This window comes from Notothenia rossii (assembly GCF_949606895.1).
Source record: "Notothenia rossii genome assembly, chromosome: 7".
Classification (NCBI taxonomy): domain Eukaryota; kingdom Metazoa; phylum Chordata; class Actinopteri; order Perciformes; family Nototheniidae; genus Notothenia; species Notothenia rossii.
In genome coordinates, this window is record NC_136905.1 from 9,795,399 (window position 1) to 9,816,945 (window position 21,547).

General features: G+C 40.1%; 1 protein-coding gene across 1 annotated transcript; it reads left to right on the top strand.

Annotated features, from left to right (window-relative positions):
• The first annotated feature begins 3,496 nt into the window (after window positions 1–3,496).
• Window positions 3,497–21,451, top strand: bcl3 (BCL3 transcription coactivator). Its single transcript, XM_079691258.1, has 9 exons — window positions 3,497–4,606; window positions 5,421–5,538; window positions 12,586–12,694; window positions 17,499–17,700; window positions 19,098–19,186; window positions 19,310–19,387; window positions 19,787–19,954; window positions 20,456–20,555; window positions 20,639–21,451. Exons 1-9 carry the CDS (start codon window positions 4,123–4,125, stop codon window positions 20,755–20,757), a joined length of 1,467 nt encoding a protein of 488 aa, XP_079547384.1. The 5' UTR covers window positions 3,497–4,122; the 3' UTR covers window positions 20,758–21,451.
• The last annotated feature ends 96 nt before the right edge of the window (window positions 21,452–21,547 follow it).

The window sequence follows — 21,547 nt, forward strand, 5'->3', positions numbered from 1 at the left end:
GTTCGGCAAAAAAAGTAAAACAATTCACAAATGATCTAAACAGTTGATTTACACATGAGATATTTTACTGAATTAGTTAGCTTGCTAAATTACCAAACTGCATTACAATGGTAACACATGTGAACATATTAGCTGTTAGCCTGCTGAGGCAAGCTTTAACAATAATAAAGCTTTATTTCTATAGCACTTTTCATACACTGGGTGCAGCTGAAGTACTCCAAAAACATGACATCACAAATCAAATTAAAACATTAGGGACAGCTGTGTCTCTATACCGTTTGTATGGTCTACGTCTACGATGTGCAGCCACAGCGCAGCTTGCATGGATGAATCATGGGCTGGATACATATATTGTTAAAACTAATTCGATTTTGTTCCATTAATCATTGGAAGTTATATTGAAGTGACTGTTATTTGGTTATTTTGTTATTTTGTATATATTGATTGTTGTGTGTTATCTTAATGTGTGCATATGTGCAAATGTGTCTGTTGAGTGTATATATATAGGATATACATATTTGTATACATATTTGTATTGTTGTATTTTTGTATTCGGGATTGTTGGAAACGTTATTTCGATCTCTCTGTCTGTACTTACAAACTAAAAGATTAACATTAAAGTTGACTTTGAGTTTGACTTTGATTCCGTGCCTGTGTGCATGAGCATAAGGGCTCAATTTCAAGAAAGTCACTTTAATAAGGAGCAAGTAAAAACTTTATTTGCTACAAATAAAGCTGAACTTGATATATAAAAGCATGTTTTAAATGCAAATATGTACTGATTCCCCTTATTTCAAATAGCATAACATCTGTACTATCAATAAGACTGACAACATCTGCTTTAACATCCACTAGAGGGAGACACTCACTCAGTTTAGTTCTTCCATGACATCATTGTGAGTTTAACATTCAAAGCCTTTCGGTTTGAGTTACCATTCACTATTTCTGAATTGATCCGACACAAGCACATCAAAATATTACACACTATCTACAACACACTTATATTGGCTCTCGAAAACAAATTTGCAAGAAGAAATCAATTGCTTTCAACTCTCAGTTTAGTGTTATCAATGAAATCAGTTTATTTTACACATTTACATTTCTGTTTCCATCTTAATGTGCCTTAACTAAGGAGCATATATATTCATATGCTTTAAAAATACTATAAATATAATGACTCAACCCTTGGATGTGGGTCTTTTTGGACCCGGTGAGGTGGTTTTCTTGAAGTATCTTTGTAATTACATTTTTTTATCATTTCATATTCCAGCTATTCCTCAAAAAACATGTTTTGGATATCATGCCATTCAAATTTTAAATTTAAATGTTATACATTTTAAGAAATTGTAGTTTTTGTATTACTACCTACCCCAAGCTTCCAAGTGGGTCAAAAATGACCCGCATGCATTTTCTATGGAATCCTATATGGGAACCTTTGATTCTTATCACCTGTTGCTGTCAGGAATACATTCACTGTAGACCACACAGACTACATCACAAGTGACACCTCTCAGGAAGATTATTTTACACAGCAAGATCTGATACCTGTCAGTATAGTAATAATAATAATGATACATTATATTTGTATAGGGCTTTTCAAGGACTCAACATCGCTTTACAATATAAGGAAAGGTTAGGGTGGGGGGTATAGGACTAAACTTGATCAACCGGCATGGATTGATATTGATGGGGGTGGGGGGGGGGGGGGGAGGCTATAGACAAGAGGAAAAGAGATGAGTTTTGAAAAGGGACTGGAATACTGTGAGGGTCTCAGAATAGCGGAGATCTTTGCATCAATATGTTAAAAACATTTTTTTTCTAAATTTATTTATTTTTTTCTAAAATTATAGATTGTGAAAAATGAAATATAAAATATTTCTAATGTGAACCAAAATATAATACAAAATATTGTACAAGTGATTTTTCTTAACCAAAATGACAAAAATTGCATAAAAACACATATTATTCTAACACAGGTCCTTTTAGACCCACTTATGGAAGAGTGTAGGGTCCAGTCACTCGTGCATCTAAGGGTTAACAGAAGATCTTGGTAGATATTCTAAACCGTTCAAATGTAGTTTCATTTCTAAATGCTGAGTTTCAGACCTAGTTGCACCTCTGCTCTCCAGCCACAAGGGGGCCTCATGTTATCTCATGGTAGGTGGCACTAAGGACTCCTCTCTGCATTCATCCTGCTGCTGAGTCTCAGCAAACTGAACCCCTAAATAATAAAGATAAACGTATTTTCTCTTTCTATGGGTGTGTGCTTGCAGAGCATTAAGCCCAGCTAATGTATCATTCATTAAGCAATACGTTCTGATAGTGTGTGTTCAGGGTGAACACTGCATGGCCGTTAAAGAGGCGGGCCTTTGTTTTTCATAAATAATACCTTTTGCAATTAGATACCATAATGGTTGAGTGCTTTGACAGCTGCAGAGCATGTTTGTGTAGTGTCAGGGTGTTTTAGGGACTTTAAACATTAAGTTTGACTTTCCGTTGCCAGTTCCACACTTCAGTGGAAAGAGGAAAGTCCCAAATTGACCCTGGTAACAAGACCCTCGTCTGAGGGTGGGGTAGGATAAGATTAAAATGAAAGAGATGAGGTGTGATGTGTGTGTTTATGTGCATGTTTGTCTACACGCACAGGCAGGGCAGCAGTTATGGCATCAATTAGTCAGTTCGAGGACATCTCCTTTGTGAATTCCCCCTCTGTTATCCTTATACCTGCTTTTGGGGATGCAGGATTCACTTATAGTCTAAATACAAGTGACATGACCAACCTGAGGCCACAAATGGCATGACTGAAGCTTGTCAAATCTGCATCTTCAAAATGAATTAAACATAAGGAAAACTTGAGACTTCGTTTGCTGTTCATTTACAAAATGTTGAGTTCACATTACTAAACTGTCAATTAGAAGAGTAAAATAATCTGTAATGTACCACAACTGAGACAATACTGTCTGCTCTATACTGCAATGACTGAAGTGTGAAAATCAACATTGTCTGGTGAATTGAGGCAATACAAAATGAACAAAAAACACATGAATATCCCTGCCATGTCATCATTACGAGTTTAACATTCAAAGCCATTCCTTTTGAGTTACTCATTCACGATTTTGGCATTAATCTGACATTAATACATCAAAAATATTCCTTAATTTCACAATGAGTGTAACATCATTCTGCAGATTCCATGTTGTTAAGGTCAGTAGGTTCCATTATCATCAACAAGGTGGAACAGCGATGTTGCAATAAAGGAAAGAAATACGGTTTATAACCAGTGAACCCTTTAAATATATATATACCTATTTCTCCATCTCCTTAAACTGTATGGTCACTGATCCTCCTTTTTGCAAAAAGAAAAGTCTGTATTTTTGACATTTTCCATTATAGCTTTTATTAACATGACTGAACAATTGACAACAAAGAAGTACATAGAAATACACAATAAGTGTACATTGTTAGCATTTAAAACTGTCAAATGCATCAAGGTGCTTGTTAACAATGACAGGGAATCAACTAAATGTAGTGAATGGAGATGCGGTTAATGCAGACACACTTCACACAGCGACTGGCCAAAGCACCTGAACCGTGAAGAGCCTCGATCCTTGAAGTTCTTGAGAAATTCAGTATAATGTTTTGAACTTGCATGCAAAACAGACAGCTGTCGAAGACGTGGCAAATGCAGAATGTATTATGATTTCAACTAAGTGTTTTCTCTTTCCCTCTGCACTCAGTATATTTTATAACAACCGCTTTGTTTCGGTTTATAAGGGAAAGCACCCTGTCGCTGTGATTACGTTCATTAGGCTTAAAGCAGATGAGCGCTTGCGGAACTGCACTGTACCTGCAGTCCTTTCTTAAGGGTAGCTGGGACACCACATATACACCACACTTCTATTGGCTCATCTTCGAAAACACATTTGCAGGAAGAAATCAATTGCTTTGAACGCGTATCAGATAAAACAGTAAGAGAGAAGGGAACGCGCATTTGATTTCATGGGGATGGGAAGACTGGCCACTCTGAATGGACTGATCCCACCAAAGTGTCACTGAACAAAGGTTTCTTCACGCCTACACACCTGAGACTTCTCCGGGACCTGAGTGCCTCGCCCCCGGTTGATGCCGAGGATCATGACCATGAACGGGGACCACCAGTCGGTCGCCACCGCGCCGCTGGATCTGCGCACCACCACCCGGGAGCGTGCAGCGGCCAGGACTCCGGACTGCAGCAGCGGCGCGAGGGACACTCGCGGGACAGGTGGCTCGCCCGCACCCCCCACAGGGACGGACAGTTTGCAGAAAAATGACACCGGTGCTCGCAAACGAAAAACGGAGAAATCCTCCTCTTCGCTTCCTTTTCGGAAACGCCGGTTTTTCGTGGAGCCGGAGCCCCAGAGTCAGTCCCCGGCTCCCCCAGAGGGAGAGGACCGCGTCCCCCCTACAGGGAACACAGAGCTCACATTACGAGAGAGTTTGACCGGACGTTTGGAGATATCTGCGGATGAGAGCAGAGTCTGTGCCACACCAGTGACTCCCAGGCGGTTCACAGAGGCAAGAGTGAGTCCAGATGGATATCCCATCTGCATTTGGCAGTATGATTACGGTAAGCGTTACCGTCAAACATTCAGTCTACTTTTCACGTATTAAAACCATTTACAGTTTACGATTAAAACGTTCTGTGTTATTGCACAAGTTATTCTTAGCCCAAGTAACCAACAAAGTATCATTTCTGGTCTATGTTACACAACGTTTTATGTAACTTCTATAAAGTTCTCATCTGATGTATATTTCAAAGGAAACCTTTATTTTGATGACTAAAATTAGATCGGTGTGTTGAATGGTGAGACTAATTTGGAGACACAAGTAAGCATCCCAAGGCAGAGAGAGAGCATGGCACAACCTGCAGGGGGGCTCTCTATGAAGATGTATTTTTTTTATAAAATGAATGAAGCTATTTTAGGTAGCAGTAGCAGCACACACTCTCCTTCTTCAATACTTGTTCGGTCACTAGTGAGTCTCAGGTGGAAAAAGAAAGATAGCAGGGTTGATACAACAGCTGATGCTGAATCAACGAGAAAATGTCCAGTCAGCTTTTTTGCTGCTGCTTTCCTGCACTGATAAAGTAGCTCACTGGGTCAACTCATAACTAAATACTATACACACACACACACACACACACACACACACACACACACACACACACACACACACACACACACACACACACACACACACACACACACACACACACACACACACACACACACACACACCTACATGCACAGCTGCACACTTCCTTATTACAAAAGAAGTGTGCCAACACTGCCCTTTGAATTCAATATTTATTTTTATCTTTTGTCTTTGCCCTCTCTGCCTCCTACCTTCTATGTCTCTCTTTCTGTCTCCTTCCTGTTCAGGTGCATACTCAATGTTCCCTTTGCCGCCTGTTCCTGAGCCCACCCACCTTCTGGCCCACCAAGCAGAACACCTACAGACTATTGCTGTGGCTACACGTCAAGATGAAGATGGAGACACGTATGTTAATGTATTTATATGGCTTTGAAGTTTGAAGTAATGTCACTATCCAAGTCTCAAACGCACACAGTAAACTTGATGAATCCTCTAAGTGGTGCATTATTTAATAATCTGCACTTTTTAATCAGGCGGCAATGTTGACAGTGCAAACATGAAACAATTCTCAAATCTGAGATCTTACAACAGTCAGAAATACTCATGGATTTTCCAGCAGATTGAGATCATTCACTGTGATTTTCTTTAGAGACCCATAGAGACCAATAGTTTAAAACCATAGTGACTTCTGTACATAAAGAGCCTGATAATGGTTTTATAAAAAACATGTTTTATATGCGCAACCTTCCTTACTTCTTCTTGGAACTGGTAACTCGTCAGTCCCAAGAGAGTGACTGAATTTGAGTCACTCTCAAATTCTTGAAATAGTCAAATGTTCCTCAGAAAGGACAATTCATGATCTAAAAAGAATGATTTTTTTTCAAGTACGTTTTTCAAGTCAATGTAAAACTGCATTCTGTCGATGCCGAATATGGTCGCAAGAATATATTTTTTGTACCTTAAAATGGCATGTGGTGGCGAATAGCAAGACATATGCAGTTAACAGATCTTAACATTTAAACTAGCAGATAATATAAAACGAAAGAGGTCAGTATTTAAGCTTTTATTTTATTATTTCACTTCACATATTCACACAAAACAGCTGATTCATGTATCTGCTTTATCTGTCTTTAGAACTGGTTTCTTATTTTTGCCTTAGCATGCACCAAAGGCCTTTTCCAAAGCAGCATTTCAACCACTGTGTTTAAAATTTGTATATCCCAGTAGGCCATCTCAGTTTGAAAGTAAGCTAGCATGCACATTTTTATGAAGCTAAATGTAATTCATGCATCATTAATTTAAATGTTTGACACATTAAGGTTTAGTATGGTGACATGTTCAAATGTCTTGCATAAGAAGTACTGTGACACTTTAGTCTGCATCACGACTCCTTACCAGCCAATAACAAACTGCAGGTCTGTGTCTTGACATCTGTACTCGAGCCATCTTCTCTCAATAGGAAGGTTTGACTAAAAGTGAAATTATGACAGTCTCGCAAAAAACAAGTCGGTTCAAGTGATTCAGTGGGCTATACCCAAACAAGGCCAGTCTCAACAAGTCTGACCTCATAAACAAAACTTTTGTCGTTGCGCAACCTGGATGTGGTTTGTGCGAAGTCTGTGATATCATCTGAGTTTATTTTTTACTCTCTCTGTGACTCACCTGGTTCTGCATATCAAACAAATACAGTCAGGACCCCCCTCCATAATCCGACCAGATTCTTTACTGTTGTTTCACTTCCTGTCAGGGAAACTTGTTTAGTGGAGGTGAAGAATGATTTGCAATGTGGCAAATAATCCAACACCCTAACAGAGAAACTATAGCACTAGAGTACTAGCTGCTTTAACACATAGACATGCATTATGTGTGTGTGTGTGTGTGTGTGTGTGTGTGTGTGTGTGTGTGTGTGTGTGTGTGTGTGTGTGTGTGTGTGTGTGTGTGTGTGTGTGTGTGTGTGTGTGTGTGTGTGTGTGTGTGTGTGTGTGTGTGTGTGTGTGTGTGTTGAACAACGTGTGGGTTGGAAATAAGTATACCGTACTCAGGACACGAGGAGATTTTAAGACCACATGAATGCAAATATGAAACTTTTAACGCATGGTTACTTTACTTTGTCTACAGTTTTCAACACCCACACACTTACTTAGATGTCACTCATTATTAGAGTCATATGACCGAAAACATAGCATGTCCAAGAATGAAATGACTTTGATGCTGCGGTTTGAATCGGGATCATTTGCATCCAACAAACTCGTGATGACCAACATGAGCCAGAAATCTCGTGACATGTCACAGCTTGTTATTGTCCCATCCTATCGTCAGAGACTCATGATAACTATGATGCATACTCTTTTAACAAATTGTGCCGTGGAATATGAGAAGAATGCCATGTATGCCGATTGTCACATCAGCAATGATAATAAGCACATTTACCTTTGCATTCTTGCCACTTAGAAGTAATCTGTTAATGTCAACTTGTTATTGTGGCATTTTAATTCTGGTACTCTATAACCTGTTTTTAATTATCACCTTCATATGTTATGCGATTACAAGGAATTGTTGACACCCCTCTCCAGAGCGTCTTACAAGTATATTATCAAAATGTGCAGGACAAACACATAACCGAAATGAACAACTGATTGTATCATAGTGATCTAATGCAGCAAAGCCTTAGCAAAGAGTCGTTTCATGACCCCTTAGTATGGAAGTTGAGACTTTAGCCGGCTTGAGAGTACCTGTGTGTTGCTTTGTGGTTGTTTCAAACCTTGTGTGAATTCTGCAGAAAGACACATTCTCAGCCCCCCTGTACTTTTCACACCGGTTGTGTGTGCGTGCGTGCATGATTTATGCATAATGTGAGTGACGCTGTGCATGAGCCTCTCTTACGTCAAAGCGCCTTTGAGCCCCTTAGTTTCGGGAAAACCAAGTGAGTGCTCAGTTTTTTAAACATGATCGCGGTTATTCTCAGGTGTCTTTCTCTCTTTTCTTCTCTGTGTTTTTCAATGAATGGGCTCAAAAAACCCAAACATCCGTTACCCACTTCCTCATTTACCGCTTTCTTTCTATCACCTTCATCTCTCTCTCTTTCTCTCTCTCTCTCTCTCTCTCTCTCTGTCTTTATGTGTCATTTGCTTATCCACACTATCATTTGTACGTGAGAAGTGCAGACGTGTTGATTGCCTTGTAGCTCCTTCAAATGAATTCCTTCCAGTAATTCAGTGCATCTGCTGCACGAGTTAACAATATATGCAGAGTTTGGCAAAACTTGATTACTGAAAATGTCACATCAAAACCTCGACTGGGTCGTTAATCTTACTTGCAGATTAGACCCAATACTTTGATCTTTTTCTTTACTATATTTCCTCACATTCCCTGAAACACGTGTCAATATTAATCTTTGTGTCACATATGAAATGGGTGAAACACACATAAAAGAATATTAAAAGTCCGAAACCACATCAATGCTTCTGTGAGGCTATACACATGCTTTGTTTCAAAACGCAAACATCAGTACTGCAACATGCTCACAATTAGAGCGCTAACATGCTGATGTTAAACAGGACATGTAACGTGTTAGCATTATAACATTTGCTAGCAAACACTAAAGGTAAAGTACAATTCAGGATTATGGAAATGCAGTTATTTGGTGTTTGGACAGATTAAAGTATTGAATTTAAAAGTGTCACAATCAAAAGTCAGAGGATTCTTAGGAGATTTTGAACGTTTTACCAAAAAAACAAATGTGTGCCTGTGAAGTCTGGACCAAGGGGCTGTATTTCTGATCACTGTGTACAAATGTTTATGTGTTAAGTCATTAATTTATTTCTTACACTACAGCAACAATGTAGAAAAAAGACTGTCTGTCTGTGGTGTGAATAAGGTCACTATATGTCATGTGACCTGGGTCCACAGCCCTTTTCCTGTGTGTGCATTGTTTTGAACTACATGTGCAAGTTTTCTGGGGATTTGCACCGATTATTATTAATCATGCAAGCATTTAGCCTCACCTCATCAAAACTAATTGCATTCAAATAAGAAGCTTGCACCTCCATTAACTGACTCGAGATTAAACTGTGTGCATTGCTATCAAATTCACTTTGGTGATTTTTGACTTTAGATTAGATGTTACCCTAATGATACATGTAGAAATGCTCTAAAGAAAAGAAAAAAAACCTCGATCCCACTTGACAAGAAACTGCTTGTTTCACCCACACAATCTGGAAGTACTCATTCTGTGTGACGGGCGCATCATTCCTGGTTAAAGAGGCCCCATTATGTTTTTCTGAGTTTTCACTTTCCTTTTGTGTGCATGTAAATGGTCTGCAAAGGCAAAAATCCCAAAGTTCCCACACACTCCCCCCCTGCCTGGAAAGCCTCGATTTGACTCCTTTGTTTACTTCTGTAACATACTGACATCACTATGTAACCCTCGCACTTCTATCGGCTAGCGGCTCAGACAGAGGGTGAAAAGAGGTGCTGCAGCACAGGCAGTATGAGAGGTATAAAGACCTTTTTGAACATTAAAGCATGGAGACATGTCACAGTAGAGACACTAAATACACATTTGAACCTGAAATTGAGCCTAATAGGGCCCCTTTAACTGGACTGTGATGCATTTTTTTTTTTTTTTTTTTAATATTCACACGAACTGAGACATCACCTCATTGCTCAGCTGGTCCACAGACCACATGTTTGGCTTCAGTCGGATCATTCAGGTTAGCTAAGTCCTCCCCCTCCCTGCCAAACAGGATACAGCACCACACCGTCTTCTCTTTTTTATAGCAGTTTCTTTTCTTCTTTGTGTTTTTCACACACATTCATACAGACACAGTTACACAGGGACTGTCACTGTTAGTGCGGCAGGCTTGGGACTCCTGTCTGCGTCAGTGGCACTGTGCCTGAGGTTAACTGGGGCTGTGGTCTGCCCCACTTCCAGGAACTAGAAACAGTACGGTTTCATCTAAAGAGAAAAGAGAGAGATAGATGCAGATAAAAGAGAATAACAAGAGACTCAGTATCACTTTAGGCCAGGGGTGTCCAAAGTTTTTTCTTCGAGGGACACATACAGGAAAATACACGAAGGTCTGGGCCTCTCACTAGAGGAGAGGTTTATTGCCTTATCAGTTAAGTCATAAGTTAGCAAAATCAATCAAATGTAGTTAAATTTAGCTTGATACTTGAACATGCTTTAAGAAACACAACAGCCTACATCACAGCTCTCTGTAGGGTTTCATTTATTTAGTTGGCAGCTCATTCCTTAAAATAGAATCTTCAGATTGCTTATAAAAACAGGAAATAGAAAGGGTATTTCAAGCTTGTTGTGTAATTAAGTTATTGGGCTTTTTTTTTATCAACTAAGATTTGTTTGAAAATGTTTCTAACTTGAATTTATTGAGTTTATTTGAAAAGTGGGCATATTAACAAATGAATACTGGGGTATATATTTTTACACATATATTGAATTAGTACAATATGTGACAAGCACAAGTTTAAAATGGGTCACGGTCCGCATTTGGCCCCCGGGCCGGAGTGTGGATACCCCCTATATGAAGGCATTTATATTTGGCCCCCGGGCCGGAGTGTGGATACCCCCTATATGAAGGCATTTATATGTACAGTGGTTTAGTTCAATGCTTAGATGAATGAGTTTATCTGTAAAGATATAGCATGATTTTTGTCTCCAATCACTGTTATATTGTGCTGGGAAGCTGCAGGGGGTTTCATAAAGCCAATGTGCTGACAGTAAATATGTTAAATAGTTCTTTGTTCATACAGATATGCTGAGCTCAGTTACAGGAACAGGGACGGGCTGAGGAAAGACCCGGCACACTCCCGATCCAACGTTCAGTTCTGCTTTTCTTACTGTTTGCTCTGATGTCAGGTTCGAATAATCAGATTTTTGCATGTATGTACAGATGCACACTTAGTTTATCCAGAGCACTTATTTTTAAGATGGTAAATTGGTTAAATCGAATATACAGATATAGTGGAGCATGCCTTTCTTCCAGTGTAACCAACACGTTATGCCCATGATGGTCCTTCTGTTCAAAAGAACACAGGCATTGTTCTGTTCATACTTTCCTGCCTCAAGTTTTCAAATAATTTAAATGTTTTCATTGCGAATACAGATCTTATCATAGCTGTTTGGTTTATATGTAGCTAGAAGACGTGATTAGAGTGGTTGCAAAATGCTGTAATAAGTAGCTAGCTAGCTCCTTGAACCACACACCTGTTTTTGATGAAATGTGAAGATAAAAGTCAAGTTGTTGCGTGCAAATGTAGAATCTATTGTTAAACTTAAATATTATAAGGAAGTCATAAATATATATATATGTCATCAATGGCAGGAAATTCTCAAACTTAGCGGCTCAATGTCTTTGGGACACATCACTTGAGAGGAAGTGTGGCAAGTGATTTTGTAATTGTGACTTTTCTTTTAACTCAAACTCTATGAAATTGTACTTTTGACTTTCCAAGAAGCATTCCTGTTTCCTGTGGCAGGATTGTACTTTTTGAGTGAATTTCATTTACCCATTGGATTAAGCTAACTTACAGAAAGCCCCAGTCAGAAACCAAATAGATGAATGGCTGAATTCACATCACACGGAGCAAGATAAAGAATGCTGCCATTGTTTGCTGATAACAGGAAGTGACATAAAACCAGTCTGCCTCTTACTGGAAGTTGCTTCTTCTGAAAGCATAAAAAGACAAATGTGAGAACCTCTACAGTATATGGCGTACTAAAGCCTGCCATCCCCTTTCCTTTCCCTGTCCTAAACTTTAGCCTACGTTTGTTCTTTTTTGCTTCACATAGAAACTACAGATAGTGGTTTCCCCTTTAGTCTTGATAAGCGTGTGATAAAGGGAGTGTGAGAAATGACTGCTGCACATCTGTCAAGCTCCTCGCTACAACTGTCAGTGGGATACTTCAGATCAAGTGATCAAGTTTATTTTCTACTACCCTTTAAGTGTATTTATTTATTTATATTATGTATACTATTTTGTATGTTCTTTCCCACTATGACTATGTATGTCATTAATCATGGTAGTCCTGTCATGCTATGTTTTTTCTTTATTATTTCTTGTCGGCTGTTCTGTTATGTTGAAAAAGGGAAGTATGATTTCCACCCCAAAGAAGTCTATACTATTGATTACACTTGTATGCTTCTTCTCAACACAAATATTTGAAACAAGTTTATTTGCTACTTCTGATGACACACATATCAACAATCCATCACATGTTAGATTTGAAGGCTTTGAAAGAATCAGTGAGTTTTCTTCTCCTATTCATTCATCAATTCATGCTTAAAGCGGAATGCTTATTAACTCCTCATGGTAGTTGGTCACAATGTCATGAAAGCCTCAGACTCAGTTAAACATCCCTTGAGATCTTTTTGCTACACTTCTCTTTTAACTCTCAGTGTAAAATTCTTTGTTTCTTTGTATTCAATACAGAGCTCTCCACATAGCGGTGGTGCATGAGGAGATGGCCATCGTCTGCAAACTGATCAAACTCCTGCAGTTGGCTCGCAGAGGCCTTGATGTTTACAACAACCTCCGTCAGGTAACACTAATCTAAATACACACACACATGCACAGTTACTTCTGTTCTTTCAATCCACTTGAAGGTTGTTTCACTGTATCAGTTTTATGAGAGGGTATCAGCGTCAGTTAGTATAAAAGGATGATAGAAAGACTTAAATGTGTTGGGGTGTTCTGCCCCCACAACTACGGCATGTACAACACATTCCCCTGCTGCCTCACCCTTCTGATAACAGTAACATGGAAAAGAAAGAGGAAGTGCCTTGGTTTCCTCCTTGCACGGCACCATGTTATCGCATGCTCTTACAGTCAGTAGGCTGATGGCAGTGGAATCCACCCTTCCTGGTTTCTTCACCTGCACTTGCCGAAAGCCAAAGACAAGCTGAGAAGGACTGAATGTGTTCTCCAATGTTTACTTTTATTTTGCTTATGGTTTTTTCTAAGTGTGAGCTTTCCCTAAAGTGAGCCATTTCTGGGGTTTAGCACGTTGCCAAAAGGATAGGACGGAGCAAAGTGTGACTCCTATGAACTCTCATGAACCTTGCACTCAAATTACAAACCTTGTCCTATCTCAGTACATACTTTCCTTGTTTTCTTGCAGATAAAGATTACACTCTTACACTCTTTGTTCAGGGAAATTCTATTTATACTTTTATATTAATACAGAGACAGACTCAATGAACTGAGGCTGTACCCTCCTTGCATAATAACCCCAACAAAATAGATAAACTACAGTGAACTGAACTGGAATGTGGACAGGGAATTATCTTTAAATGTTTCCCAATCCAGGGCTGTCCCAACCAAAGGCCTTAAGAAAACACACCCCCCCCCCCCTTACACACTTCCTCTGCCTCCTGCTCTGTATTCTGCCAGCTTTATCCTTTTCATCCTTCAGCAGAGAAAGCACCTGAGCCACGCAGAGCTTTAGTTCTCAAGGCTGGAGTTTCACACCACACACCACAGGCTGTCTTACCAGAAATAATGCTGGTGCTATCAGCAGTTGTTGTCTTTCCTCATCGCTGAGGCTTGACAGCATAGGTTTTGTGATATCCTGTCTCTACCCTTTATGTGAAATGAATGCACGCAACACACACACACACACACACACACACACACACACACACACACACACACACACACACACACACACACACACACACACACACACACACACACACACACACACACACACACACACACAAACACACACACACACACACACACACACACAACTGTCTTTTCACACATTCACACATAATATGCAATTATACCCAAAAAGGGAGATTTTCAGGCACAGGTCCCATCACACTCATTTGCCTACCAGATTGTGTGGTTACCAGGCATAAAGGCAACACTTCAAAATGGAACTTTTTACTTTATAAAACATAAAGTTTACCAGACGGACGCAATAACATTTTCTGGCATTAGCCCAACTTCCCAAAGATAAAAATAATAAAACACAGCTTTTCCAATGTTGATGACAAATCCTGAGTTCCTGTGGTTTTACATATGGAACTGTTTGACTGAGTGTTACTATCAGTACTGTAACCGAACAATATTGCAAGATATCAGAACTTGATTTGGCTTTCACTACATTATGGTGGAGACAGCTGTTTGATACTCCCACACTGCTCATGAAATCAGAATGGCTGTGCAAAAACACATGCTATAGTAGTCAACCATCCATCATCCAACAGCTGATGGTGCACTGACACGAGTGGGGTTTAGGGTCTGAATCCCCAGGGCCCACCCACACTTATACATGCACTGATGGACCTGTGCTTTAGATTTAAGACATCCACTAAAAGTGCATGTGTTACTTCTGCAGTGCAACACAAATCACCTCATTAAATGCATGCATGTAAATGGTCACATTCACTCTACTGTTGAATTGTTTAGTTCAAGTGACACTTTTTTGTTTATGTGCATGCTAGCAACATGCACTTTTGTGTGTGTGTGTGTGTGTGTGTGTGTGTGTGTGTGTGTGCACAAGCGAGACATCTGAGTGTGTTTTTGTGTGTGCTTTAGTATCCTCGTTCCGAGAAGTCACATGACACTCCCCCCTGCTTTTGCTTCGGGCTGTTTCTCAACATACCTTGGTTCAGAGGGTAGTTTACAGGGACTTTCCCTTACTGCGCGTGCCTCTCTCTCTCTCTCTCTCTCTCTCTCTCACGCGCGCTATCTCTGTCTGTAACCTTTATCCTTTTTCTGCATGCACCTAACGAGAATTTAGGGTTTGTAACCATAACTGATGAACTGACTGATGCTATCAGCACAACCGTCAACAACACTGACGTAAAAGCGTGTGATGTTTATTTGTGCAACAGGCCTTAGTTTTGCCTGGCATCTTTCTTTGTGTTTGGCACAGCCTATAGCCCGAGGCTGTTCTTCGTGCCGAGAACACTCCTGTCATCTTCTAACCTCCTTCATGTTTATCCGCTCATTTTGCAGGAATGCAAGTGTGCAAGGACAAACCCAAGGGAAAGAGAAGGGTTTTTCCCTTCTTATCCTGTCTTTCCCCCGGACTCCCCTCTGCCGCTTCCGTTTCTTCCTCATTCCTCCGTCTCTCCGCTCTTGCCCCCCTCATTCCTTTCCCCTTATCTTTGTTGGATTTTTGTTTTAGCCACTCTGAAATCCTTCACAGGAAGCCAGAACGATACTCTGCCAACTATGACAGGTGTGTTTTTAAGGCCTTATAGGTGTGTGGAATGTATTTCTTTAATTCTGGACATGATTCACAAGAACTCTTCCATACAAGTGTCATTAGTACTGTGTGAGGTCAACATATAGTATGGCTGCTTTTCACAATGTTCATACTGGATTTTAAAACAAATATTTGACAGAAGAAGATGATTTGTTTTGTGCGTGTTTCTGTTGTGTGAGTCACAGGATTCAGGGAAACAGGAGCATAATGGAGGAACACTGGCATTGACACATTTGAGGATTTCCACAAAGTCGCTTTCCCACTGCTTCACTGCTTTTTTTAACAGCCATTACTGGAACAAACCCCAACACTCACATATGTACAGTAACAGTAAAACAAAAGTGAAACTTGGAGAAACGATCTGTTCCTGATTGCAGTGTTTATTGTGTAACTTAAATGGTAGTTAAAAAGTCCAGGTTAAAATATACTTCCCTTTATGACTGAGCTATTACATTGCTTAATTTAGACAGGAGGTTTTCAGTGCCCTGGACAGAGTTAACATAATTATCAACAGGATGATACATGCTGACCTCACCCAAAGAAACATCCTAGATTGCACAAGTTGATTTATTGAGCAAGCAGTAGTGTCAGCCAGGCAAATACCTGGTGAACTCTGAGTAATTGTTTATTGTTCTGTTCTTGCAGGCTGTTTGTCTCTCACAACAGGTTCCCCCTCATTTTGATTCCTCACAAAGTCCCATGCTAAGGTTGTTGTTTCCGTTGTGTGCTTTGTGATATTCGGTGCAAAGGTCTCATCTGTCAGTCAGCTTTTTTTGGACTCTGATTTGATTGCTGACAACTATATTGCCATTGTGTGTGTGTGTGTGTGTGTGTGTGTGTGTGTGTGTGTGTGTGTGTGTGTGTGTGTGTGTGTGTGTTTGTGTGTGTGTGTGTGTGTGTGTGTGTGTGTGTGTGTGTGTGTGTGTGTGTGTGTGTGCATGTAATGGTTATGTGTGTTTGTGTATATTTGGGCATAGGTGCGTAATATACAGTGCATGTATCTCATGATCTTCTGATGTGTAATTAGAACAATCTTACCAGAAATGGTTATTTGTTTATTTACATCAGGCGTTGGCCCTTCCTTACGGGCATAGCTGCTATTGTGTCTCTGACCTTTACCCTGTAGAACAGGTTGCAGATGAAAGGAGGCCTTTACAAGAAATAATAACAGGCTTCCTCCAACCTTACAAGAAGGTGTTGTTTGTTAGGTTTTTGTATTCATTGCTGCTTTTCTGGCAGCAGAAAATCTCCAAAAGTAAAATAATAATAGTCATTTGGGTAACATGGCTAGTCAGTTTGTTGCTGAGAGTTAGAGGACATCACACCACTTGCATGTCTAAGTGGTAAATATGCAGCTATAACCTTATGCTGCTTTCGTTGAGCTTAGCATAAACATTTAAATCAGTGGGTACAGCTAGTATAGCCCGTTTAGCAGAGACAAAATATGCCTTCGACCTGCAACATATAACCCTGTAAAAGGGCAAGTTACACTTAAATGTTTTAGTACATATTAAAGATGTGTTATTTAGTGAGCTCTAGTGGAGCTGGCAGGCACATGTTGTTATTTTGAGACAGAGGCTAGGCTAGCTAGCTAGAACTGCAGCCCTCTCTTCAGTTCTATGCGCAAAGCGAAGCTAACTGTCTCCTGACTCTTTTTTCAGATTCATCCACTATATAGTCATATATTTTAGCTTTCCACCAAAGATAAATGTGTATTTCCCAAAAATGTCAAGCTTTAATTCCTTTTATGGATTTGGAATTTGGAGATTGTCAACAGAAAGGCTTTTGGGGAGGGATGACATAATTACATTTGGTGGAAAAGTGGATCTGGGATTTCCACTATTAGATGAGCCTCTTTGATCGGAACAATGACTCTAAAATAGATTCTTGTTTAGAAATAACTATACAGGGTAAGACATATTTTTATCTCATATTTTAAGAGATACTGTATGTCTTAAAGGATAGTAGGGGCATTGTGCACCATTAGTGGGAGGTTCATACTCTCTGAATGCTGTGCACTGTGCTGCTGTGTGAAAGATTAAAACTATTTTAGGCGACAGGATGGATATGAATACACTGGTTTATCTAAATTGTATTTTTTTTCCTGCCATCCCCCCATCAGACTCCTCTTCATCTGGCAGTGATCACCCAGCAGGCGGACATGGTGGATGCTCTGGTGAGGGAGGGGGCCGACCCTTCTGCCTTGGACCGCAACGGCCAAACAGCACTCCACCTCGGCTGCGAATATGACCAGCGGGACTGTCTGTCTGTCGTGCTCTCTCACCCCTCATCCTCCACATGCCTAGAGTTGAGAAACTATGAGGGTAAGTTGTCTGCAGAAGAAGCTCCAGGGTCTGCTTTGTGTTGAAGTTGTTCTTGACAAAAGTGCTATTTTAGACACTTTGATAAAGCATAATTTGCAAAACATGTCCGCAGAAACTTGCTCAAATAAGTGAACAACAACATAGACTAACTTACAATTTTTTGGGGGGGGTATGATTCACAAATGTGAACCCTTCTTCAGGATATGGCTCGTTGTTTTTGGGCGTGTGGGTGGAGAGAGCAGAGACATGTCCTTTCTCTGTGGTCTCTGTCACACTGCCGAATCTTCACAGCCTGTGATGTCAAAGCACAGGACATATGTTTAGTGAGAAAGTAACAATCTAGGTATACTGTAGGAGAAAGCCCCCAAAATAAACACAGGTTCCTCTCTGGGTTTAAGTGAAGCTGTAGAAATGGTTAGATCATAACATGAAAGACACTTCAGCTGAATAACAACATTTAGTTACTAAACATTTGATAGCATAAAATCTGAGATTACATGAACAGACATTAGATATTCAACTGTTGTGTGCTGAAGGTTTAAACACACTGCATAAAGACTTCTCAAGGAATCATTCACCCCAAAAATGATCATTTGCTTGTGAATTTCTCACTGGGGGTTACCTTGTTTCCTTGAAAAACTTGGTTTCTTTTGCATATGTCCAAAGTGAAAGTAAAAAAACAGAGAAAGTCTTGATGCATTGAAGTGAATATAGGCCATGTTTAACAAAAGTCAAACTACAGCAAAACATCCCTTTACAAACTTGTTCACAGCTAGTTCACTGTAATGTATGCTCACTACTTCCTGAACACATGCAAATGTTCTCCACAAATTCCAAGTAAAAAAAAGAAGTAACAAGGGTGAGTATTTGATATATCAATGGTAGTTTGTGGATTAAGTATTCCTTCAAAAGATTAAGAAATGTGAACATATCACACCAATTCTCTGGTCTCTCCACTGGCGTCCTGGGTGCTACATGATCGAGTTTGAGATGCCCTTGCTAGTCTACAAATCATTCAGTGAAAGAAACCTCTTGACCTCTTAGGTCACCTCGAAGCAGTTTGCTTTCCAGTCCCACTGAAACATAGAAAATCATCATTTAGTTATATCGCTTCTTCTCCTAGCTGGTAAAGCCCTTCTATGAGATGAAATGCCCAAGCATCTTGCACACTCTGTCATCTTTTGTATCGCTCTAAAATGCTACAATCCTTTTTCTAATGCTGTACTTCTACATTCTTTAATAGTCTGTGCTAATACTGCCTATGTCTCTCAGAATGTATACTGCGTGTGGAGGTATGTGCAGATCCATGCTGGAGATTGTACATGCATTCACCTTGATTTGTGTATGGTGTGTTTATCTGCATTTGCTCACATGTTCTGCTTCGTCCCTGTCCTCAGGTTTGAGCCCTCTCCATCTGGCGGTGCTGCGTGGCCATACACATTTGGCCAAAATGCTGCTGGATGCAGGCGCTGACATCAATGCGATGGTCAGTCCCTGTGCTGCCCCTACTCAGCTCTGACTAAGTTTCACAACATCACACATTTTACATTTACCGTCTGTGCATCCTCTGATTTTTCCCACTGTGCTTTTCTTTTTTTCCTCTAATCAGGACAACAAAAGTGGCCAGAGTCCTCTCATGCATGCGGTGGAGAGCAATAACGGAGACATGGTCCACTTCCTCATTGAGGTAATGAGTGTGTGTATGTGTGTGTGTGTCTTGGTATGGAAAAGGGAGGGTTTGTGACTCAGCTGTATTTGATGACTCTCTTTGTGTGGTTCTGGCTCATAAGGTGCACAATGAGTTTCTTATTCTATTCTAACTTAAAGATAAGGCCTTCAAAGAATTCGAACAACAATATTTAAAGTTTAGCTATTTCATCAGAATTTGTGCACTGCAGATGTGATGTACATCAGCAGATCATTTTTTTCCTTAATCTCCCCTTTAAAACATTTTCTATCCTTTGCCTCTCCTATCTGATCCAAGCCTATCCATGGATCTGTTTCACGATCAATGCTTAACAACGTCTCCCTCTAGCTTTCTATATGAATCACATGTGTGTCAACTTGTTCTGTTTTTCTCTTGTAGAGTGGCTGTGATGTCAACAGCCAGTCATACAGTGGGAACACAGCCCTGCACAGCGCGTGTGGCAGAGGTCAGGTGGACACGGTGCGGCTGCTTCTGAAGAGCGGAGCTGACAGCAGCCTCAAGAACTACCACAACGACACCCCTGTGATGGTGGCCAAGAACAAGAAAGTGAGCAAGAAGATGACGGAAAAAGAATGCAAAATAAAACAGATCTTGCGGGAATTCAATTCTTACTGTGGCATTCGTTTTAGCCTTTTTCATGGCTGTGATTTGCTGTTTCAGGATCATTCAAATAGTGTCAAGAAAACAATGAACCCCAAAAAAAGGTTACTTAATTGACTGTGAAGGACTTCCTTGAGATGGCCTTATTACACACTGTCAAATTATTTGTTAAATCACACCACTACTTCAGTGGACATTACAACTGCAAACAATTGAACATCTACTAGACTAAGCTCTGGATAAGATAGCAGGAAGAAAAAGATTAAGCAAGAGATGGACATCAAATGTGTGTATCCTTCCCTCTAGAGGACAGACCTGAATGGTGCAATTTGTTCTCCAACAATATTATATCCTTGTTTACTCAAGTTGTTTGTTAAGAGATCATTGTGACACGTACTTTAGGTCATTCAAACAAGTTTATTATAGAGACTATAAATATTTTTGCAGATATCAGACGTGTTACGAGGGAGAGGCTCCAACCAAATAAGAGTTCAAGATCAACACTGTGTGTCCCTCTCATCACATGGGAGCAATTTAACAGAAAATGGTAAGAAAAATGAACACAGGCTCAAACGCACAAGTACAACTTAAATCACAGTTTTTAATTTGTTATCTTTGCCTCTCTTTTAGGGTCCCCATCTTCCAACCACAGTTATGGATATTCACCTGCAACAACACCACACACCCCTAATCCTAGCACCTCCCATTCACCAAAGACTCAATCTACACTTGTGTTTCCATTTTACTAAGTTATGTCCGGTGTACCTAGCGACTACCTCCACACAACTAACCTGAAAAAGAGACTTCACTGCCCTAAGCTATACACTGAAGTCAGCAGAAGGATACTTCAGGAGATTTGACCAAAGGGATGACAGAGCAGTGACTGCATCTGAATTATAACGTCCTCACACTCCATGTTAAAGGGCAGTCAAAGTTTGCACTGTTGGGGCTTGATTCCTGGACAGGGTGCTCATCTACTCATCCAGCTGCTGTCGTGTGCACCTCCCTAATAACCAGGACAAACGTGACTGAAAAGCTGGACTTCTCCGTGTGAAGTTATTCCATGCAGCAACAGAAATGTGCAACTACATGCAATCATGGCCTAACATTGAAGACTGTTTTTAAATTGCATGGATATTTGCATAAATCACGGACATGGGGCTAAGCTTGGTGAACTCAAGGGTCAATTTAAAAAGTATTTTTGGCCTTTTTTGTTGAGTGTTGAGAGATGGCTACAAAAATGAAGGTAAAAAAAATACAGGAACGTTAAATCTTGTATCCAGGCTGCTTACAATGTAACTTGACTCGCTTACTATTGCACATTTATAGTCATTTTTAACAATGTGTGTCCACAGTACCTTTCAGATGTGTGCGTGCCTGTGCAAGTGTTCTTTTATCACTATGAAAAGTTGTATTTTTTTATATAAAATGTGTTCAACAGAAGCGACCTTTGTCTTGATTTCTGTCAGCTTGTCCCACACACAGCAACATTTGAAAGCAGCGCTCTGATTGGTCAGTGGGAGGTGCTTTGGAGCAAAC

Excerpts from the sequence above, each read along its gene's own strand:
- bcl3 (XM_079691258.1), top strand. The coding sequence starts at position 4,123 with ATGCCGAGGATCATGACCATGAACGGGGACCACCAGTCGGTCGCCACC. Across the intron at positions 4,607-5,420 it reads CATTTGGCAGTATGATTACG|GTGCATACTCAATGTTCCCT; the intron begins GTAAGCGTTACC and ends CTTCCTGTTCAG. Across the intron at positions 19,187-19,309 it reads GCGCTGACATCAATGCGATG|GACAACAAAAGTGGCCAGAG; the intron begins GTCAGTCCCTGT and ends TCCTCTAATCAG.